General features: G+C 46.2%; 1 protein-coding gene across 2 annotated transcripts in view; it reads right to left on the bottom strand.

Moving 5' to 3' along the window:
• The window catches only part of LOC122927345 (mucin-17-like), a 35,039-nt gene extending 13,494 nt beyond the window's left edge, over positions 1 to 21,545 (bottom strand). The window contains exons 1-2 of one of the 2 annotated variants that reach the window (XM_044279100.1): positions 21,426 to 21,545; positions 7,996 to 8,163 (exon numbers count right to left, since the gene is read on the bottom strand). In XM_044279100.1, the coding sequence (XP_044135035.1) occupies positions 7,996 to 8,152 (157 nt within the window). In that variant the 5' untranslated portion in view covers positions 8,153 to 8,163; positions 21,426 to 21,545. Of the gene's footprint in view, positions 1 to 7,995; positions 8,164 to 8,848; positions 9,235 to 21,425 lie in introns of those variants that run through there. The other variant, XM_044279101.1, reaches the window with a different exon arrangement.
• Between the last annotated feature and the right edge of the window lie 985 nt (positions 21,546 to 22,530).

Below are 22,530 nucleotides of genomic sequence, written 5' to 3'. Positions count from 1 at the left end.
TCAGATGATAGAGGGTCCAGAAGACCATCAGTGGTAGACGCTCTAATACCAGAGTGCAGCAAGAAGATAAAGGGAGCTGATTAATTGTAATTGTATATTGTTCGGGTTGTCAAGTACTCATTGCTCCTACGAGCCTTGTACAGTTTAATGACGGTAAGAAACACACTGTATTGCAGAGATCTGGTCTAGCTAGACTGACGTCCTCCACCTCAGACTACTAAGAGGTAGCATAACATTAATTCACTAATTATGCTACATTTAACCCGTGATAGCCATGTACAACTCCGATGCAACCACTGTGGGCCATGGGTTGCAGAGCATTTCTGATAATCAAAGAGACAATCCATTTGACTTGAGTATGACCTGCGTAGATCAGTAGTCTTGACCTACATGGTGAACAGAAAGGAGTGATCAGCCAGTGGTTGCTCCCCTTCTTAGGCTACTTTCACACTTGTGGTAGCCTTTTCCGGTGGGGGAATAGCCTGCCAAGTCTGTGCTACCGCAAGTCCACCATGCTACAGAATTAGGCTACTTTCACACTGGCGGTAGCCTTTTCTGGTAGGCTGTCTTGGTAGGGGAACAGCCTGCCAGATCCGTGCTACCGCAAGTCCACCATGCGGCCGGAAGTGCGCTCTGGCCCCATTCACTATAATAGTGGCAGGCCGGAGGTCCGACCACAGCACGGCAAACAAGCCGCAGCATGTTAAAGTTTTTGTCCGGCCGCCTCTCGGCATGTTTTCTGTGCTGCGGCCGGACCTCCGGCCCGCCCCTATTATAGTGAATGGGGCCAGAGCGCACTTCTGGCGGCATGGTGGACTTGCGGTAGCACGGATCTGGCAGGCTGTTTCCCCACCGGAACAGCCTGCCGGAAAAGGTTACTGCCAGTGTAAAAGTAGCCTTACGTGCATCAAACTGCATACTTTAGTCATGACGTGGCTGGATATTTCTGGCCAATCCAATTTAGGACCAAGTGGGGAACCTTATAGAGTGGGGTCTACAGGTGCCCGTACACCTGCGACAGCTATCTCTCTGGACTCCCTCATAGCCATCCGCGCTCAGTTCAGCCAAGTGTGTATGTGCTTTTAATGAGGATAGTGGCTGCCAGACACTTCTGGCAGTGGTTGATGTCCCAGGAGAACAACATGATGAAATTCAATGCATCAGATCCTCGTCACCCACGGCTTCATCTGTCAGGGCAGAATCAGGGACTCTCCATACACATTAGATTGTATATCAGATGGAGCCGGCCATCAGTGCTCTAATGTGTATGGGGGGGGTCTTAAAGAGGTTTTTCAGGATAGGTTATCAATATCAGACCGGTGGGGGTCTGACCACCGGTTAGCTGTTTGAAGAGGACGCTGTGGCCTCCTTACAGATTATCAAGCACAGCGCCCTACATTGTATAGTGGCCGTGCTTGGTATTGCAGGGACTAAGCTGCACATAGGCCAGATGAACTTGATGTCACTGGCCTAGGAAGATGGCGCAGCGTACAACAGACCACCACGGCCTCTTCAAACAGCTGATCTGTAGGGATGCTTGGAGTGGTACTCCCACCGATCAGATACTGATGACCTATCTTGAGGATAGCTCATTATTATTGTACTCCCAGAAAACCCCTTTAAAGGGAACCTGTCACTGAGGGCAGCATAAAGTAGTGTCAGACATGCTGAAATCATTGTTCTTTCATTTACCTTTTAAAGTTAAGTCACCGCCAAGAACCAAGGGAGAAATTTATCAAGACTGCCTTTATTGTCGCCGGTCTATATTCTGACGGAGGATGTGATCTAGTTGAGGCAAGCACCTCTCATAGATTTGTCTCATCCTACAGAAGGCCATGCGACAGTCTACAGCAGCCTCCTAGCTTCTCTCTTTATTCATACCAGTTTTCTGGCTAAACGTGCCAGGCCTGCTGCGATGCCCCCTCCCTGCCCCTGCCATGCCCTTATTTCTTGCCACTTATGAAAAGTGGCATGAATGGGCAAGAGTCACAGATTTTGCCACAAATATGAAGTACGACAAAATCTGCATCTTTTTAATGCCACTATTGGGGTGTAAATCACATAATAAATGTGTCCCCAAGTGTTTTAATCCAGGCAGCACCCAACGGAGAAGAGTCGGGCATATTCATGAGTTCTCAATGCCCACCTGCTAATGACTGACAGTTCTCTGCTTAATTATCTCCTTCAGAGCAGGGAGGCAGGGAGAGGGAGAACTCACGAATAAGCCGGACTCTTCTCCAGCGCACCCTGCCAGGATTAAAGGGGTATTCCGATTAGATTAAGCAACCCCCTATCCACAGGATAAGGCATAAATTTAAGATCGATGGAGGTCCTACAACTTGGACCCCAACTGACCATGAGAACGGGAGCCCCGTACTCCCCCCTTCCTGAAATGAAAGGCATGCATGTGGCCGCATCAATTCATTTTTATGGGAATTCCGGAGATAGGTGAGCGCTGTCCTCGACTATCTCTGAAACTCCCATAGAAATAAATGGAGCGCCCTGCAACCAGCCGCTCCGGTCATTTCAGGGGGGCTGCAGGGGGAACGAGGCCCCTGTTCTCAGCGATAGGACCCCACTGATCTAATAGTTATCTCCCATCCAACTTAATCTAACCGGAATACCCCTTTAAACTGTAAGTACTCCGCAGCAGCGTTACTTAAGCAGGTAAGTGGCAGACCGCTGATTTCACCATGTCTGTCACTACTTTTTTGCTGCCCTCACTGAGGATGTGACGTTTAAGATCGGGCAGATACCTCAGCGACAACCAGTGTCAACAAGGTCCCATTATCTGTTATTCCTGACGTCCAGTGTTTCTGGCAGACCGCTTCCTCCAATTAGCCTGACGTCTGAACGATCCACTTCCTTCATTTACAATGCAAATGCTAATTCCACTAAAAACCTGGAAATTCAGCTGGGACTGAAGTTAACCCCTGTTTCCTTCTTCCCTCATGTCACACTCATAGGGATTCAGGAAGATGAGATAGGGAGAGCTGTATGGTGGTGTCCACATTTTGTAGAGCTCTGGAGATGACGAGGGGGACCTTACCTAAATTTGGGGTTTATTCTAAAAATACAGGTAAAACCCACGGCCTTATATCCTAGGGGAGTGAAGGAGCGGATATACTGAGGTCAGGAGGCAGTTTGGATCGCCAACAGTCATCTAATGTATATTAAAACGGGAGACTGTCAGAGTCGTCATCTCCACGTGTGGTCAGTCTCTCCTCCACCTTCCTTGTCTTCTGCTTCCCCCTTTGTCTTGATGTCACTCTTAGGCCTCATGCACACGACCGTTCCATTTTTTGCAGGCCGCAAAAAATGGAAGCCGCCCGTGTGCCTTACGTGGAACGGGCGGCCCATTGTAGAAATGCCTATTCTTGTCCGCAAAACGGACAAGAATAGGACATGTTATATTTTTTTAGCGGGTCTATGAAACGGAGCAACGGATGCGAACAACACACGCATCTTTTGCGGCCCCATTGAAGTGAATGGGTCCGCATCCAAGCCGCAAAAACTTAGTGGCACTGAAATCTCGTGTATGGAGTGTGCGACTGTGGGACTGCAGATGCGCAGTACTCACCACCTTATGTCCATCAGGCTCAGTGACATCCCAGTTATGCACCTTCATCAGTGAAGTCGAAGGATATGGACTGGAGAGTACTGTGCATGCGCTGTCCCATAGTCGGACGGACAGCAAATGGGTGAGGGGCACAGGGCAGGATATGTAGAGGAGAGACTGGGACCACACAATGGGCACTTATGGATAATTTGGCTTTTGCTCTAGTGAGACCCTCCTTTAATGCCTGTATCACACCAGGCAAATGCCGGGCCAATCATCGCTAAAGAACATTAGTGATGATCTGGCAGTGTAATACTGCCGCCAATTACACGATGAAAGAGCAAACGCTCATTCATGGGGCAATCCAAATCTTTTCACAGGTTTAAAAAGTATTATTTGCTGGTGGCAGATCGTAGTGTCAAATCACAATCTGCTGGACAGCATGGGGACAAGCGATGGCATAACGATGCTGTGGAGGAGATCGCTGCGTGTAATAGCAGCGGTCTCCTCCGCTAGGAAGCAGGCAATTGCCGGAAAGGAACGCTTCCCTCCCAACAATTACCTGCAAAATCGGACTGTCTAATACAGCCTTAAAGGGGTTATCCAAGACTATTAAATGTCCCCCATATGCCTGAACCCCTCACAATGAATATACAGACGTGGACAAAATTGTTGGTACCCTTTGGTCAATGAAAGAAAAAGTCACAATGGTCACAGAAATAACTTTAATCTGACAAAAGTAATAATAAATTAAAATTCTATAAATGTTAACCAATGAAAGTCAGACATTGTTTTTCAACCATGCTTCAACAGAATTATGTAAAAAAATAAACTCATGAAACAGGCATGGACAAAAATGATGGTACCCCTAACTTAATATTTTGTTGCGCAACCTTTTGAGGCAATCACTGCAATCAAACGCTTCCTGTAACTGTCAATGAGACATCTGCACCTCTCAGCAGGTATTTTGGCCCACTCCTCATGAGCAAACTGCTCCAGTTGTGTCCGGTTTGAAGGGTGCCTTTTCCAGACTGCATGTTTCAGCTCCTTCCAAAGATGCTCAATAGGATTGAGGTCAGGGCTCATAGAAGGCCACTTTAGAATAGTCCAATTTTTTCCTCTTAGCCATTCTTGGGTGTTTTTAGCGGTGTGTTTTGGGTCATTGTCCTGTTGCAAGACCCATGACCTGCGACTGAGACCAAGCTTTCTGACACTGGCTAGTACATTTCTCTCTAGAATTCCTTGATAGTCTTGAGATTTCATTGTACCCTGCACAGATTCAAGACACCCTGTGCCAGACGCAGCAAAGCAGCCCCAGAACATAACAGAGCCTCCTCCATGTTTCACAGTAGGGACAGTGTTCTTTTCTTGATATGCTTCATTTTTTCGTCTGTGAACATACAGCTGATGTGCCTTGGCAAAAACTTCGATTTTTGTCTCATCTGTCCACAGGACATTCTCCCAGAAGCTTTGTGGCTTGTCAACATGTAGTTTGGCATATTCCAGTCTTGCTTTTTTATGATTCGTTTTCAACAATGGTGTCCTCCTTGGTCGTCTCCCATGTAGTCCACTTTGGCTCAAACAACGACGGATGGTGCGATCTGACACTGATGTTCCTTGAGCATGAAGTTCACCTTGAATCTCTTTAGAAGTCTTTCTAGGCTCTTTTGTTACCATTCGGATTATCCGTCTCTTAGATTTGTCATCAATTTTCCTCCTGCGGCCACGTCCAGGGAGGTTGGCTACAGTCCCATGGATCTTAAACTTATGAATAATATGTGCAACTGTACTCACAGGAACATCTAGTTGCTTGGAGATGGTCTTATAGCCTTTACCTTTAACATGCTTGTCTATAATTTTCTTTCTGATCTCTTGAGACAGCTCTTTCCTTTGCTTCCTCTGGTCCATGTCGAGTGTGGTACACACCATATCACCAAACAACACAGTGATTACCTGGAGCCATATATATAGGCCCAATGGCTGATTACAAGGTTGTAGACACCTGTGATGCTAATTAGTGGACACACCTTGAATTAACATGTCCCTTTGGTCACATTATGTTCTGTGTTTTCTAGGGGTACCATCATTTTTGTCCATGCCTGTTTCATGAGTTTATTTTTTTACATAATTCTGTTGAAGCATGGTTGAAAAACAATGTCTGACTTTCATTGGTTAACATTTATAGAATTTTAATTTATTATTACTTTTGTCAGATTAAAGTTATTTCTGTGACCATTGTGACTTTTTCTTTCATTGACCAAAGGGTACCAACAATTTTGTCCACGTCTGTACTTACCTGGCTACCCGCTCCTGCGCCACTCCTGGTCAACGGACCGCCGCTGCTACTTCTCCCTGTCTGTGGATGAAAACATTTATTGTCAGGGGGAGCAGCCAATGGCAGATGGGGACGAGCCTCCCTAGCATCGCGGGTGAAGCTAGGGAGGCTCGTCCCCATCACCGCCTGCCATTGGCTACTCCCCCTTGGCACCGGATGTTTTCATCCCTGCATGGGGAGAAGCGTCAGCGGCGGTGCGGGGACCAGGAGCGGCGCGGGGAGCCAAGTAAGTATATTCATTGTGAGGGACCCGGGCATATGGGGGACATTTAATAGTCTTGGATAACCCTTTTAAGTCCTTATCTCTAAGCCCAAGTAGGGGACATTTTTGGAATGTTCCTCCCAAGTACACCATAATACAGATTTGGCACTAGACACTACATTGTCCTCAAAGTACAGATCTGGCCATTCACTAGTGATATTCACCAGCTATATAGTGAACTACATGTAGGGAAAATGTGTCATTTTGATGCCCACAATGTACAGATCAATGACTGCCTTGTTCCAGGAACTGAGTAGAAGCCGTGAATGTTGATGAGCTCACAACCATTGGCACATGTCCACTGAAACAACTTTCCAACAATGACTGGACCTGAAGAACTGAGAAAACAGATATCAGCCTTTGGCCGGCATCTGTCACACTCTTCCATACCACAAAAAGGTGCTGACACATTGAAGAAAATGGTCTAAATCTTAATTTTTGACTGTCTAAAATGAGTGGAAAAATAAGTAGCTTAAAACTAGGTCCAAATTGTCTCGGTCAACTCAGTTGAAGGCACCATGCACATAGCCGAGTTGGTAAAGAGGCAAATCGGCACCTTATGTACTACCGTATCCTGCCTGTCACCATAGTAAGAACATATCCTCCTCTAGACGTTATGATTCTAGATGAGAACGCCTGAGTATATACGGCATCTGGTGGAACATGATAGAAAGCCTCGGTATGATATCAAAGGCTTATGGAGGTACTGAAGAGCCTAATAGAAGTTTCTAAAGGCTGTATGAAGCTGTAATACAGGAGTGTGAAGGATGTTATAGTGTTAACTAATTAAATAAAAGGTGATGAATGTGTCCATCAAATTCCCATAGTGCAACAACATAACATTTACCCTGTAGCCAGCAGCGTAACTAGAAATGACTGGGCCCCACAGAAAATTTTTGAATGGTCCCCCACTTCCCCAGCAACTTCTTCGCAACCCCCTCAAGATCGCTCTCTCAGACCAGGCTCAGCAGCCCCTACGTCAGTTTCCTACACGTATATACTATACGTCATGTCACTGTATATAATGTATTGTGTAATACTGTTGAGGGTGCCCTGATAATAAAATCTTTTACTCCTCCTCCTGGGTGGACCCCTTCTGAGTTCAGGCCCCAAAGCAGCTGCTTCCCCTATAGCTACGCCCCTGCCTTATACCACTGCTGTTCTTTTATATCATTGCATTTTTTTTTTTACTTTACTTACGTCACCCATTCACTTACAAGGATTTTAATGCCAGATCCGGTTTGTTCCGTTTCGATTTAATACAACCACATCTGAACGGAACGGATGCATCCTGGTGCATTAAATCAAACTGAACCGTTTTGCTCCGGTTTTCAAAAGCGGAAAACAAAACCGCGGATGTGAAAGTAGCCTTAGAGATTGTCACTCTCAAGGGCACCCCATACCACCACCAGGCAGGAGAACCCCAAAGCCAGGAACTGCCCCCAAAAGGAAGAAAAGGTGCAACCTTCCGATAACTACATGGCTACATGGCCCCGGGGGAGATACAGAGAGAGGAGCAACTACTGCTGATATAATTGCTACTACCACTCCTATCCTCTCCTGGGGCCGCTGCACATCTCAATCCTTGTATCCCTATTGCTAGATCACTCAGGTTGTACAAAATGAGAAAAACAGCGCCACCCTCTGACCATGGTTTGTGTCTAGTATAGCAGTTGAGCTCCATTGACGTGAGCGTTATTAAGGACGTAACGTTCAATGGACCTCACAGTGAATGATCATTTGTCATAAATAAAATAAAAACTTTTTTTTTTTACTTTTGATCTATTTTCTAATTACAATTTATCGTATTTGATCGCTTATTGCATTTCAGTAACTTACCTCCACCCCTTGAAGAAGCCGGGCGGGGGATCTCTGTGGCCACTTTGGGAGACGGAGTGGAGCCTCCAGTTTTTGTGCTTCTAGACAAAGAGGGTCTAGAAGTTAGAGGCCTAGTCGGGGTTCCCCCCTTGGATTTCCCGCTGGTTGAGGAGTCCATTGTGATTCAGCCTGCAGGGAGAGGAGATAGGGTTATATACCGGAACGAAGACCGCCGATCTGGCTCTAGGCTGAGTATTCCTCCTCATTCGGAAGAGCTGTCGCCCACTGAAGACTCTTACCCTATTCCTAGAGGTTCAGGGTTAACTTCCAGACACCATGCATCTCATCTTGCATTGTATTCCCTGGTCCTAGAGGTATTAATTATGCAGAAAAAGCCAGATGCTGCCTGAGCCTCCTATTTGCTTCCCACACCGTCATATACCGAGATATCCCTGCTCCTATATCACCGCCGAGATCCATGTGTGTGTGTGTGACAGGTCTGTATGGCCCCAGATACAAATCCCTGCGTACGCCATCCCCTATTCACAAGTGTCAGGACTCAGGCAAGACCCTCATTTCAATTCAAGTAGTTTGCATTTGAATGGGTGCGCCCTTCCCCCCTCCGGCACAAAACCCTGGGACACAGCAGCGAGTCCCAGGCTTCTCTATACACTTCGATCACACGCTATATATATATATATTCGGTATATAGATAGAGAGTCACAAGGGTTAAATGCAAAATAAAGCACTGCAAGAATAGACTTTGTGCACGACGCTATATGGTGCACGTATAGACATACAATTACACACATGCACACGTTATACAGATATATATATATACACATATATGGCAGTACTGCACCTCGGCACTCACCTCTCTCTGCTGCTCGGGCGTGTGTGTCTGAGTGTGCCTGTGAGTCACTCCCTCGGTCCCTCCTCGCAAGTGTCACCAGGGGAAGAAGAAGGAGATCGATGGGAACTGGGTACCAGGGATAATGAAAGAGTCCAATGGGAGGCGAGCTGAGCTTTTGGACATGCTCCCCCCACTCTCCCTTATTGGGGGGGAGGATGTGAATATTCATACCCTCCCAGGGGGAGATCAACGCTCCCTATTATCCGTCAAAAGAGACGGCTAAGAAGATCAATAAAGCTTCCTCTAGGACGTGACAATACCCCGTGCGCTTACTCAAAGGACCAGCAGCAGCTGGAGCGGCCTGGCCGACACGGTGCAGAGCCCAGATAGAGGGGGCACTGTGTGCGCCAACGCTGGCAGCCACACTGACACAACACACAATCTACACTGGAGACTTTATGCCGCCCAAGTGCTGAATAGCCCCTCGCCTCCAGTCTACCCACCCTCCTAAGCCGCTACCACCCCCCCACACACACACCCGATGCCCCCCCATGCCAGGCTGCCTGTCTACAATAAGAGGATTTCATCACTGACTTTTAGAATTACGCAGGCAGCTTCAAGTTGTTGTGATACAAATTGGCACAAAGGGTCCTTCCATAGAGGGGAGGGGGATGGGAGGAAGTGTCTGTCCCCATACAGGAGGATGCTATGTATGTAATCCAGGCAGCCAGCGACTGGGATTTATATAGACAGGCCCTGATTTATGTGTATTGCCTCCTCCTTTCGTTATAGAAGGCATTTCTCATCCAGCCCCCAAATTGGTACATAGCGAGGGCAGGCCATGAGTCAGTGCGCGGTCACACAGTCGGATTAGGGAGTATACAGACTTTGTACTCTCATTTCTATAGTAAGGCCTCCTGCACACGAACGTGTGCGCCCCGGGGTCGTGCACGAACAACGACCGTGGGGCAGCCGCAGCGGATGGATCGCGGACCCATTCACTTTAAGGGGTCCGCGATCCGCCCGTTCCGTAAAAAGATAGGACATGTTCTATCTTTTTGCGGAACGGAAGTACGGGACGAAACCCCGCGGAAGCACTCCGTAGGGTTCCGTTCCGCATCTCCGGATTTGCGGACTGATTGAAAGGAATGGGTCCGCATCCGTGATGCGGAATGCCCACGGAACGGCGCCCGTGTATTGCGGATCCGCAAATGCGGTTTGCAATACGGCAACGCGCAGCACACGTTCGTGTGTAGGAGGCCTAAGGGTAAGGTTTATATTTTTGATACATGTGCCCCCGTGAGTCTTCGCTGGTTCCTAGCACCCCTGTTCTGGAGGTGGCTGAGGTATCATGTTACTATTCCAAATTCCAATGTACTGCTATTCTGGAATCAGATATTAATTGGGGCGGGTCTGTATAGAAGCCAGTATTGGGGGTCCCAAAGATATCCTATGTAAGGGTGTGGAACTATGTGTCAGTGCGCCATTATTTTGGGACAGCCAAGTGTGAGTGAGTAGTTTTTCTGGACCCATGGGCATAACTGCAGGCAGGATTGACAGCTGCCATGGGGCCCAGCTCTACCAAGAGAAGAGATGCATTTAGTGATCACTGATGCATTTAGTGCTCCTTCCCCCCTTCTCCATAGTGCCCCCCCATAATGTGCCAGTAACAGACATCCCAACCTGCAAAAACTAATTTCAGGGAGGTGCACTTCTCATTTCCGGGAGGTTTTCTTTTTTTTTTTTTTTTTCCCCCCACAAACTTTTTATTCCATTTTTCATACATATGCAGTATCTGCACACTTTGCTCTATGGTGTGGAGGACTGGGCTCATTACCCTGCCCCAAATTATCATATTTATGTATATGATTAAAGGGATTCTGTCACCACCTATAAGCCCTGTGAGCTCAACATATGCTCATGTCCAGGGTAGCATTCTGATTTCTAAGGTGGCCTTATAAAAGCTATTTGTGGCTTTATTCTGCGGAAAAACAGGTTTTACTAACCTGTCAATCATTGAATTAAGGTGCCCAAGCAGGGGAGGTCTGTGGATGCATGGTGCCCGGCCGCACGCATCGCCGTTCGTGCCCAGCGCCGCCTTCTACTCCTCAGTGCCGCCTCTCCCTCCCTCCCCCTCCTCCCGTTTTGAGATCCCGCGTGTGCGCACAGGCTCAGCCTGATGCGCCATTGCGGACTGCTGGCATCGGCTTCTTCTTGCACTGTGCACACGCGCCGAGAAGGGGACACTGCTACAGGTTGCCGGAAAGGTTATCTAATAGCGGGAGACTCCATGAACGTCCGGGAGACTTGAGATCCCTGCAGTAAGAAGTGTCCCCATAGTGCCTCCCAATAATGTGTTAGTAAAAATTGCCCCCACAGATGCCCCCCAATCATGTGCCAGTAACAAGTGCCTCTCCCCCCAATCATGTGCCAGTAACAAGTGCCTCTCCCCCCAATCATGTGCCAGTAACAAGTGCCTCTCCCCCCAATCATGTGCCAGTAACAAGTGCCCTTTCCCCCCCAATCATGTGCCAGTAACAAGTGCCTCCCCCTCAAATCATGTGCCAGTAACAAGTGCCTCCCCCCCCAAATCATGTGCCAGTAACAAGTGCCTCCCCCCCCCCCAAAATCATGTGCCAGTAACAAGTGCCTCCCCCCAAATCATGTGCCAGTAACAAGTGCCTCTCCCCCCCCCAAATCATGTGCCAGTAACAAGTGCCTCCCCCCCCAAATCATGTGCCAGTAACAAGTGCCTCTCCCACCCCCAAAATCATGTGCCAGTAACAAGTGCCTCCCCCCAAATCATGTGCCAGTAACAAGTGCCTCTCCCCCCCAAATCATGTGCCAGTAACAAGTGCCTTCCCCCCCACCCCCCCCTCTATATACTTACCTCCTTATGGCAGCGAGGCGATGCAGGCCTCTTCCGCCCTGTGTCCTGCACTGTGCCGCTCAGGCGGCGCAATGACGTCATTGCGCCGCCTGGACCGGCCTATGATAGGCTGCTGGCACAAGGCCCGCAGCCTATCAGAGGAACAGGGAAGGGAGACGCCTCTCCCTCCCCTGCCCCGCCACAGGACAGTCATCTGTATCGCCATCATGAGGACGGCGATACAGATGACTATGGAGATGAGCGCTTCCACAATGGATCAAACAATCCAAACAAATTGCATACAAATGCGAACTGCTCATACCAGATCATAAGCAAATGTATAGAGCAAACTGCAAACCAAGTAGAGCAAGTGAACTATTGGTTAGACCTCAGATATACCTCTCAGAGAGATCATAAAGTGCTTAAATAACTTAAAGTGAGAGAACAGATACTGAAGAGAGAAGTATATCCACCATTTTATGTTGAATGACAGATTGAACCACCATCTTCTGCATACCGCCATTTTATGAATCTTTTTGCAACAAGTGTTTTGTACATTGACTATCTGCTGCGGAGGCCGCAGTGTTATATATGAAGAAAAGTTGAAGTTAATAAAGAAGTTATTTCAAGCATTTAATGTGCTCTTTAAACCTACTGCTTCCATAGAACAGCGCAAGAGGAATTACAGAGTAATAGACAGTCTGGTTAGACTAAAAGTCAGAGATACCAAAATTCTTCTAATGTCCCAGCGCAAAAGGCACTTCATAGTGCTGCGCCTGCCACATGGTCAAACATCTTGTATGAGTTTCTCCTTAAATTTCTCAAATAATATGGATTTCACAGGAGAAAATTATCTTTCCCAATGATTTGTACGTCCGTGCCAGGTGCTGTGAAGCTACCAGAGTGATGTCTTCTGGTTTGGTATTCTGGTGGCCTGGGTAAACAGATCTGTATGTGGATCTGTTGTATATCCTCCAACATCACAAAATTAGACACAGCTCTCCAGCCAGATGAGGTTGGTGAACAATCAACCTATGTCTGAAGTTTCTTCTGAAATAACATCATATAGAAATAAACACACACAAGATGCTCAGTGCTTTTAAAGAATAGTAATGGATACAACTGGTTGGTAAGGCCGAAAATATCCTTAATTGGATAGGCCAACATCTACTGTTGGGGAAAAGAAGGATTGGATTTCAACTTGTTTGATATGTTGTTGGAGAAGTGCCCGGCAGTGGTTTATATCCTTCTCCCTATGCCCAGTTATGTGCTAGTTGGGAGAGATGGCTGTTCATGTGTACGACCTCGTTTGGTTCATACTTCTAAGGGCCTAATGGGGTGAAGACCCAAAAGGTGGGTACACCAAGTTGATATTTGCTAAAAAAAAAAGCCTATGAACCCAAACCAGCTAACTACATGTAGTAAAGCTTCCCCAGGCAGTCTCATCCGATCACATACACTAAACTGCATGCATGGGCTGAGAAGAGCCCCCTCCCCTCTTTCAGTCGTTTCAATGACTGAGCAGAGCCAGGAAGGTGGGGGATGTAGATTTACCAGCTAGGCGTACTAGTGGGCAGTCTATCTAAGCTAATAAAGGCAATTAGTTATCTTCATGTGAGGCTAGGCTGCTGGTGATAACCCCCATTAGGACATTTTGAGCCCTCTATTCTTGTTAGAGTTGAGGAACATGTTCTTGGTTGTTCTTGGTGTCCATTGTTTCAAATGATTTTTAAAGGGCGACCTTCTAGGCTTAGACACGGTTCTCTGTGACAGGGAAGTTCTCAGAATACTTCACTATCGGTTCTGACTGAAAGCATACAGTTTTTTTGGTTTGAGTAGTGTTTCCGTTCCGCGTTTGTGATCCGTTTTTTGCGGATTGCACATGGAAACGGAAGCATACAATAATGTTTATACAGTAAGTACATAAAAAAATTGGGCTGGGCATAAAATTTTCAATAGACGGTTCAGCAAAAACTGAACGGATACGGAACACATATACGGAAATACGGAGTACATTCCATTTTTTTGCGGAACCATTGAAATGAATGGTTCCGCATACGGAAACGGAAAAAAAAGTTTGTGTGCAAAAGGCCTTATAATGTGTGCTAAGTACAAAAAAACTACCCCCTTTTAGTGCCTCCAGTAGAACAGATGTCCCCATAATGGCCCCCTTATAATGTTTGCCAAGTACAAAAATACTCTTTTACAGCTGCAGTGCCCCCATAGTGATTTCTCCAGTTCCAAAATAATGACCCCGACCCCATTGTGGCCCAACACCATGCTGCCACATAAAAATAATAAACTCAAATACTTACCCCCATTAGTCTGTGCCCTGAGCTCTATGCAGCCCGGCTCAGGCAGCGCGATAATGATGACACCGCTCTCTGATTAGGACTAAAGCCTATTAGAGGAAGTGGTGGGCCATGGAGACATTGCTCCCATGCCCCGTCGCAGTATTCAACTGTATTGCTGTCCTGAGTACAGCGATGCAGTTGAATATGTAGAGATGAGCGTTTCCACAATGGAAGCGCTCATTGCCCAATTGACAGGACCAGGCAGTGCAAATGTCATCACACCTGGCCCTGTCAAAGTCCAGAGGGCCCGGCAGTTGCAGAGAGAGCAGGGCCTCTAGGTGTAACGGCTACGGCTCCTAGAGGCTCAGTTGCATATAATAAAACATAATCTTTCTCAGCAATGCGGGCACATATGAACATGGGACCAACACAGATGCCTTCAGCTGCCAAGCGCACATGTAACAGGTCAGCCAGTGTCATAGGTGCAAATCTGCTGACAGATGCCCTTTAAGAGGGCATCATACTATGTAGGGACGCAACAATGGAGCATTATACTGTGTTGGAAAGCACCAAAGGGGTGTCATGCTGTGAGGTGGTCCACTTAGCGGGCATGATACTGTGTGAGGGGCACTTACTGGGTACTAAGGGGGCATCATTACTCTTTGCGGGTATGGACAGGGATTGGGTGGGATTTGAGGCATGACGTAATGTGTGCACCCCACTCTTTCAGATCTGGGCAGTATGCTTCCATATATGTATCACTGCTGATTGTAGGCTACATAGCCCTTTAATGCGCAAACATAGAGGCACATCACCTGTAGTTACCTCTCTGGGCTCTCAGTGAGGGTATTGTCAGACGCTTTGCATAACCGGACTGAGCCGCCAGGCTATGAGCAGGTGCTTTGCATGGCCACAGACATGTACTTGTAGAATCCCATCCAAAGAGGAAGCAAGGGGCCTTTATCTACCTGTAGCGCAGACACAAAGCCCATTGATCTGCAGTGAACTGTACTAATAGAGGGATAATAGGTAAATGAAAGCCTGACGAGATGACAAATTGTTTGGGATGACATCACCGTCCTCTCTGTATTTGCGCGGAGAACATATCATTTTCTATAATTCCGTATGAATCACGAAATAAAAGTCTTTGAGTCGACCTCCTCCGTCGAGTTATGCAGGATTTAAAGGGGTTGTCCTCTTATCCTGTATTGATGACCTATCCTATGATACTGCTTCTTAGTTGTAGCAATTATTGGGAAAGCTGGATGATAAATTGTGCAGCTCCCCATGACAGCTCCTGGAGAGGAGCTTAAAATGTCATGCAATTTGTAATCCAGGTGGTTGAAACGTGTGGCCATGTTACTGCCATAGGTTTTATCTGGGGGCAGGGGAATGCACTTTAAAGGGGTCTAGGATTTTGTTTTTTTATAAAATTCCCTCTACCCAGCGGGACCTGTGTATAAACCTATACTTACCGGTACCTGCCTCCCACCGCTCACTTCAGGCTCTTCAGCAGACTTCTCTTCCTCACATGTAAACTTCCTGCACACATGGGGTCCAGGGCACCTCAGTAGTCATGTGTACCCGAGCGGTACGTGACCCAGTGATGTGCCAAGTGGGGACATGTCAGGGGGCAGACTGGTCATATGTCTTACAGGAAAATGTCCCAGTGGGCTGATGACCAGGGGGCTGTCCGAGCCCTCCTTGTGGTCGCAGTCCAGGTACATAACGATCTGATGCTCTCAGCATTAATGTAGGAGCATCAGGTACCTGGGCTCCTGGCCAGCAGCTGCAGGTGCCTTCCTGAATTCAGCTGTATCACCGCCCTCAGTATGGTGCTAGGACAGTATTTTATGCTGTACTGTAGTATTTGGTTCTACTGAGGCAGTATTTTATGTCGCACTGTGGTATTTGGTTCTGCTGAGGCGGTATTTTGTGCTGCACTATGGTATTGTAGCCCCTGCCTACTTCTGTTGTACCTGCCTACTTTTGTTACCCCACCTTCTGTCAATTTGGACTCGCCTTCAACAGGGGGCCACTTTAATTTTTTTCCAGGGCTACTTTAAGTTCCCAGTCTGGCCCTGGACATGTCACTGCTGAGGCAGCGGCGCACGTGACCTAGGAGCCTGAACAGAGCACTGGGAACAGGTAAGTATAGATCTCTTCACAGGTCTCGCTGGGTGGAACAGAAATTAAAGGCTATGAACACCTTCAGGGGCAATTTATTATATTATTGCTTTCTACAAATTTTGGGCTCAAAATCATTTTTGCTTTTAGACTTTATTAAAATTTTCAGCGCCTTTTGTGATACAGTGGTTCAGTCTATTTGCAGACCGTCACTTTCTGTTTACTCTGTCCCCTTAGCTGATGGCTCATGTAAAGCCTTATCTCTGATCTCCTGACCTCATAAACACTCATGTAAGCCATATTGTTATTAGCAGTGATGGCCAGTTCGCATTGTTCGCCCACGAACATATGCGGGGTGCCATCTTTTTTTACAAGTCCGGCGAGGCACAGGTAAGTCCTTACCTGTGCCTGTGCCGCGAGCCGGTCTGAAAACAAATGCGGTCACCAGGAGCAGGCAGTTCCGAGAACAGCCCGATGAAGGCCCCCGGTGGCTGTTCTCGAAAACTGCCTGCTCCCGCTGACCGCACTTGTTTTCAGACCGGCTCGTGCACAGGCACAGGTAAGGGCTTACCTGTGCCTCGCCAGACTTGTGAAAAAAGATGGCAGCCCGCATATGTTCGCGGGCGAACAATGCGAACTGGCCATCACTAGCTATTAGTTTGGTGAGTGTTTATGAGGTCAGGAGATCAGAGATATCAGAAAGTGACAGTCTGCAAATAGACTGAAATTTAATCCCGGCATCACAAAAACGGCTCAAAAGTTTTACTAAACACCAATTGCAAAAAAGATTTTAGCCCAAAATGAAATCATAACAACAACTGTCCCAACAGTGTCCTTAGCCTTTACGAAACAAAATCCTGAACTGCCCCTTAGGACCTGACTTCTCTGCTGTACGTTTTAGTAACTACTTGCGCTACCCGTGAAATAACAATTCTGCTATTTTCAAGAACTTTTTTTGTGCCACATTTACTAAAATGGGAAAATCTAGCAGAATATGACAAGTGAAACATCCAAAAACTAAACAGGTTCTGTGCCGCAGCCCATGCCTTACATCATCTTCATCAGTGGTGTTAACGTGATGACCAGCGCTATAATATCTAAAGACGCCTCCATTACTCATGGATTTGCTGAACCTCTCAGGTAGCGGTAGTTATGGCAGTTTATAAAAAGGATGGGAGGTGAACCATTATAGCTGTCTCCTTGGGGAGCAGAACAGTGAGGCCCAACCCTGAATATACTGATCACAGGCACTTAAAAGCTTGAAATCTGAAAATAAGCCATAGGGCGTGTATCCGAGCTGGCCTGTGTCATAATTAAAGGGCATTTCAACTTAAAGTTTAAAAAAAAACATAAAAAATAAATAAATAAACACAACACTAGTAAACAGAAGCCCATCAGTCATCCGCGTTGGAGTTGTTCCACCTGGGACATTGAAGGCCGAGCGCTGGCTTGGCTAATTCCATAAGCCCCATACAAGTGAATGGAGCGGTAGTCGCACTTGCGTGGTGCGCTTCCCATTCATTTCAATGGGACTTCGGAAAATAGCCAAGCTTGCTTGAGAGATTTAGAGCGCATTCACACGACCGTAAGTGTTTTGCGGTCCGCAAATTGTGGATTCGCAAAACACAGATACTGGACACCACATGGCCAGCACTACAGTTGCAAGAAAAAAGTATGTGAACCCTTTGGAATGATATGGATTTCTGCACAAATTGGTCATGAAATGTGATCTGATCTTCATCTAAGTCACAACAATAGACAATCACAGTCTGCTTAAACTAATAACACACAAAGAATTAAATGTTACCATGTTTTTATTGAACACACCATGTAAACATTCACCGTGAAGGTGGAAAAAGTATGTGAACCCTTAGATTTAATAACTGGTTGAACCTTCTTTGGCAGCAATAACTTCAACCAAACGTTTCCTGTAGTTGCAGATCAGACGTGCACAACGGTCAGGGGTAATTCTTGACCATTCCTCTTTACAGAACTGTTTCCTTTCAGCATTATTCTTGGGATGTCTGGTGTGAATCGCTTTCTTGAGGTCATGCCACAGCATCTCACTCGGGTTGAGGTCAGGACTCTGACTGGGCCACTCCAGAAGGCGTATTTTCTTCTGTTTAAGCCATTCTGTTGTTGATTTACTTCTATGCTTTGGGTCGTTGTCCTGTTGCAACATTCATCTTCTGTTGAGCTTCAGCTGGTGGACAGATGGCCTTAAGTTCTCCTGCAAAATGTCTTGATAAACTGGGAAATTCATTTTTCTTTCGATGATAGCAATCCGTCCAGGCCCTGACGCAGCAAAGCAGCCCCAAACCATGATGCCCCCACCACCATACTTCACAGTTGGGATGAGGTTTTGATGTTGGTGTGCTGTGCCTCTTTTTCTCCACACATAGGGCCAGATTTATCATTAGCTCAGGTCAGAATAATGGAGTGAAAAAGTCCCCCAAAAAGTCCCAAACGCTAAAACTGCGCACAAATTTGCGACTTTTTTCTGCTCTGCACTATGCTCGCTAGTTTTCTGAAAGTGGGCGTGTTTTCTTATGTAAATTAATCTCTAGACAGATTTACTATTGGGACTATTTAAAAAGTCGCAAAAAAGTCGCAATTTCACTCCAGTGAGGACCATGCTTATCTTATGAGACTTTTTAATAGAACATGCGACTTTTTCATAAAAACGTGCGACTTTTTCGTAAAGATGTGCGACTTTTGTAAAGCTGCTTACTGACGGATAAACTGCTACCGACAAACCACATTTATTACAGTCTTAAAGGGCCGATCATAAATCTGACTTGGCTAAAACTGACTTTAGCCATATGTTAAAGTGGAGTGAGCTGTCAGAGTCATGATAAATCTGGCCCATAGTGTTGTGTGTTTCTTCCAAACAACTCAACTTTGGTTTCATCTGTCCACAGAATATTTTGCCAGTACTGCTGTGGAACATCCAGGTGCTCTTGTGCAAACTGTAAACGTACAGCAATGTTTTTTTGGACAGCAGTGGCTTCCTCTGTGGTATCCTCCCATGAAATCCATTCTTGTTTAGTGTTTTACGTATCGTAGATTCGCTAACAGGGATGTTAGCATATGCCAGAGACTTTTGTAAGTCTTTAGCTGACACTCTAGGATTCTTCTTCACCTCATTGAGCAGTCTGCGCTGTGCTCTTGCAGTCATCTTTACAGGACGGCCACTCCTAGGGAGAGTAGCAGCAGTGCTGAACTTTCTCCGCTTATAGACAATTTGTCTTACCGTGGACTGATGAACAGCAAGGCTTTTGGAGATACTTTTATAACCCTTTCCAGCTTTATGCAAGTCAACAATTCTTAATCGTGGGTTTTCTGGGAGCTCTTTTGTGCGAGGCATCATTCACATCAGGCAATGCTTCTTGTGAAAAGCAAACCCAGAACTGGTGTGTGTTTTTTATAGGGCAGGGCAGCTGTAACCAACACCTCCAATCTCATCTCATTGATTGGACTCCAGTTGGCTGACACCTCACTCCAATTAGCTCTTGGAGATGTCATTAGTCTAAGGGTTCACATACTTTTTCCACCTGCACTGTGAATGTTTACATGGTGTGTTCAATAAAAACATGGTTACATGTAATTCTTTGTCTGTTATTAGTTTAAGCAGACTGTGATTGTCTATTGTTGTGACTTAGATGAAGATCAGATCACATTTTATGACCAATTCGTGCAGAAATCCATATCATTCCAAAGGGTTCACATACTTTTTCTTGCAACTGTATATAGAAAATGCCTATTCTTGTCCACGATTGCAGACAAGAATAACACCTGCTCTATATTCTTTGCGGGGCCGCGGAACGGAACAACGGATGCGGACAGCACACGGTGTGCTGCCCGCATCTTTTGTGGCCACATTGAAATGAAAATTGATGCGGACCCAGAATTCCGGTCGTGTGAATGCACCCTTATCAACACTGGTGTAAAGGGAAACTGGCTTAGTTGCCCATAGCAACCAATCAGATGCCACCTTTCATTTTCTATAGGATCTCTAAAGAATGAAAGGTGGAATCTGATTGTTGCTATGGGCAACTAAGCCAGTTTCCCTTTACACCAGTTTTAATAAATCTTCCCATTAAGTTGTCGTCTTCTTTAAAATTGTCATTTTTTTCTCTCTTTTCCGGAAAGGATGTGCGTCAACAGATATGTCCGCCAGTACTTCTCTCCCAGTTTTGGTAGCAGTTTGCCCTGTACAGCAGCGTTCCCGGTGTCTGTACTGCGATTTAGTAGGTAGATCTGCTGTTCAAAAGTCTAGGAAAGTTGGGTGTCTGTCTGACCATATGGGAGTTGAATTGGATTTGGCACTTTTTGAAAACGGGTGATTAGGGGCACGGGGGACAACATAGGGTATGAGGGACCAAATGTAATAATTATTAGTTATTCAGTACTGATAATGAATACAAGTAGGATTGTCTCAAAATATGGGTCGGTTCTTATTTTCAGAAACAGCACCACTCTTTTCTAGAGGCTGAGTCTGGTACTGCAACTCAAAAATGACAAAAACATTATCATTTCTATAACATTTAAGCAAGTACGTAAAAAGATATAGGGGGTAGATTTATCAAACTGGTGTAATTAGAACTGCCTTAGAAGCCCATAGCAACCAATCAGATTCCACCTTTCATTTTCCAAAGGAGCTGTCAAAAATGAAAGGAGGAATCTGATTGGTTGCTAGGGGCAACTAAGCCAGTTCTACTTTACGCCAGTTTGATAAATCTCCCTCACAGAGCGTAAAATATGCTCCACATTTATCAAAGCTCTGCATTATACGGTACCACAATTACCGACAGCCTTCTTTTTCACCTCCTTAAAGGGCCGGGGGCTAATTCATTGGAATATCGTAGCATATGTGTAAATGTAAGACAATGTTGTAAGGACTATACTGCAACATGAAGCCTATGGTACAGCACTGCGGATACGTGGAACCCAATTTGTGGCAGGGGTTAATCTTCTTCTGATGCCAACGCCCGTCCCACTGACACATATACATCACAGTAATCTTTTATATAAAAAGGTACGGTAATAATACGTAAATGTAAAGGGAATGGCGGAATTTGGAGACTGCACATATAACATCATACGCAATATAGCAATACAACCCAGACAAATAGTACGCCATGTAATAAAACCTCGTCAAGAGAACCACCGCCCACTCACATCTACACTGACGGAGCCACCACCACATATAGACATGATGTCAGCCCCCTCCTCCCCCACCCATAAGAGAAGCATCAATGTATATGCGCCAACCCTGACATCCGCTCCCCCTCTTATACGGCAATACCTTCCAGGTAAACACAGCTCAGGTGCAGCGCAGCAAACACGTCTCGTCCCTCACTCCCAGCTCCACCTCGCACTCAGAACTGGGTCACACAACAGGATCATCCAGACAACTCTGTCACCATCACACAGCGACAAAAATGACACACACAGGAGCAACCTATAATCTATAGCCCCTGTCCCTCCCTGCTCAAGGTGACAGGGCATTTCAGTTCACGTCTGCCGTCACTAGGTGGCAGTGTTTGTTCTCTGTCTCAGATACGATCATTATCCCCTGTGCTGCCCCCACCTTCCATCTCCATGGCAATGCGCCTTGTTAAACGGGCAGGAGGCAGAAAGAGAAATTTACAAGGGTACGCCAACACGGTCGGGTTTACTAAAATAAGGAGTGGATTATAAGACAATTAAATCTTCTGTTTTTTGAATTCACTCTTGGTTTTGGTTTCCAAAACTGCTTCAGGAAACCTGACGCCTGGCCGAACCTTTGGGCCAGAGACACAGCTGATGGAAAATATAGCGGAAAATTCCATAACGGTTTCCGCTGCAAAAATGCATGTAAAACCACATGTATATGGGGTTTTTGCGTCGGAAAATCCAGTGGATTTCACCCTCTCCATTGGAAAGGGTGAAATCCGCAGTATAGGGCTCATGCACACGAATATATTTTCTTTCCGTGTCAGTCCTGTTTTTTTGGCGGACTGTATGCGGAACCATTCATTTCAATGGGTCCGCGAAAAAATGAAAGTTACTCCTGGTGCATTCCGTTTCCGTAAGGGCTCAGGCACACGAACTTATGTATTTTGCGGTCCGCAAGAAACGGATCCGCAAAAAATACAGATAACGTCCGTGTGCATTCTGTATTTTGCGGAACGGAACAGCTGGCCCCTAATAGAACAGTCGTATCCTTGTCCATAATGCGGACAATAATAGGACATGTTCTATTTTTTTGCGGAACAAAAATACGGACATATGGAAACCAAATGCACACGGAGTAACTTCATTTTTTTTTGTGGACCCATTGAAATGAAAGGTTCTGCATACGGTCTGCAAAAAAAAAAAAGGGAACGGCCGAAAAGAAAATACCATTGTGTGCATGAGCCCTATGTCTG

The sequence above is a fragment of the Bufo gargarizans genome, chromosome 2 (genome assembly GCF_014858855.1).
Source record: "Bufo gargarizans isolate SCDJY-AF-19 chromosome 2, ASM1485885v1, whole genome shotgun sequence".
NCBI classification, from domain to species: domain Eukaryota; kingdom Metazoa; phylum Chordata; class Amphibia; order Anura; family Bufonidae; genus Bufo; species Bufo gargarizans.
This window is presented reverse-complemented; position numbering and strand designations above follow the sequence as displayed.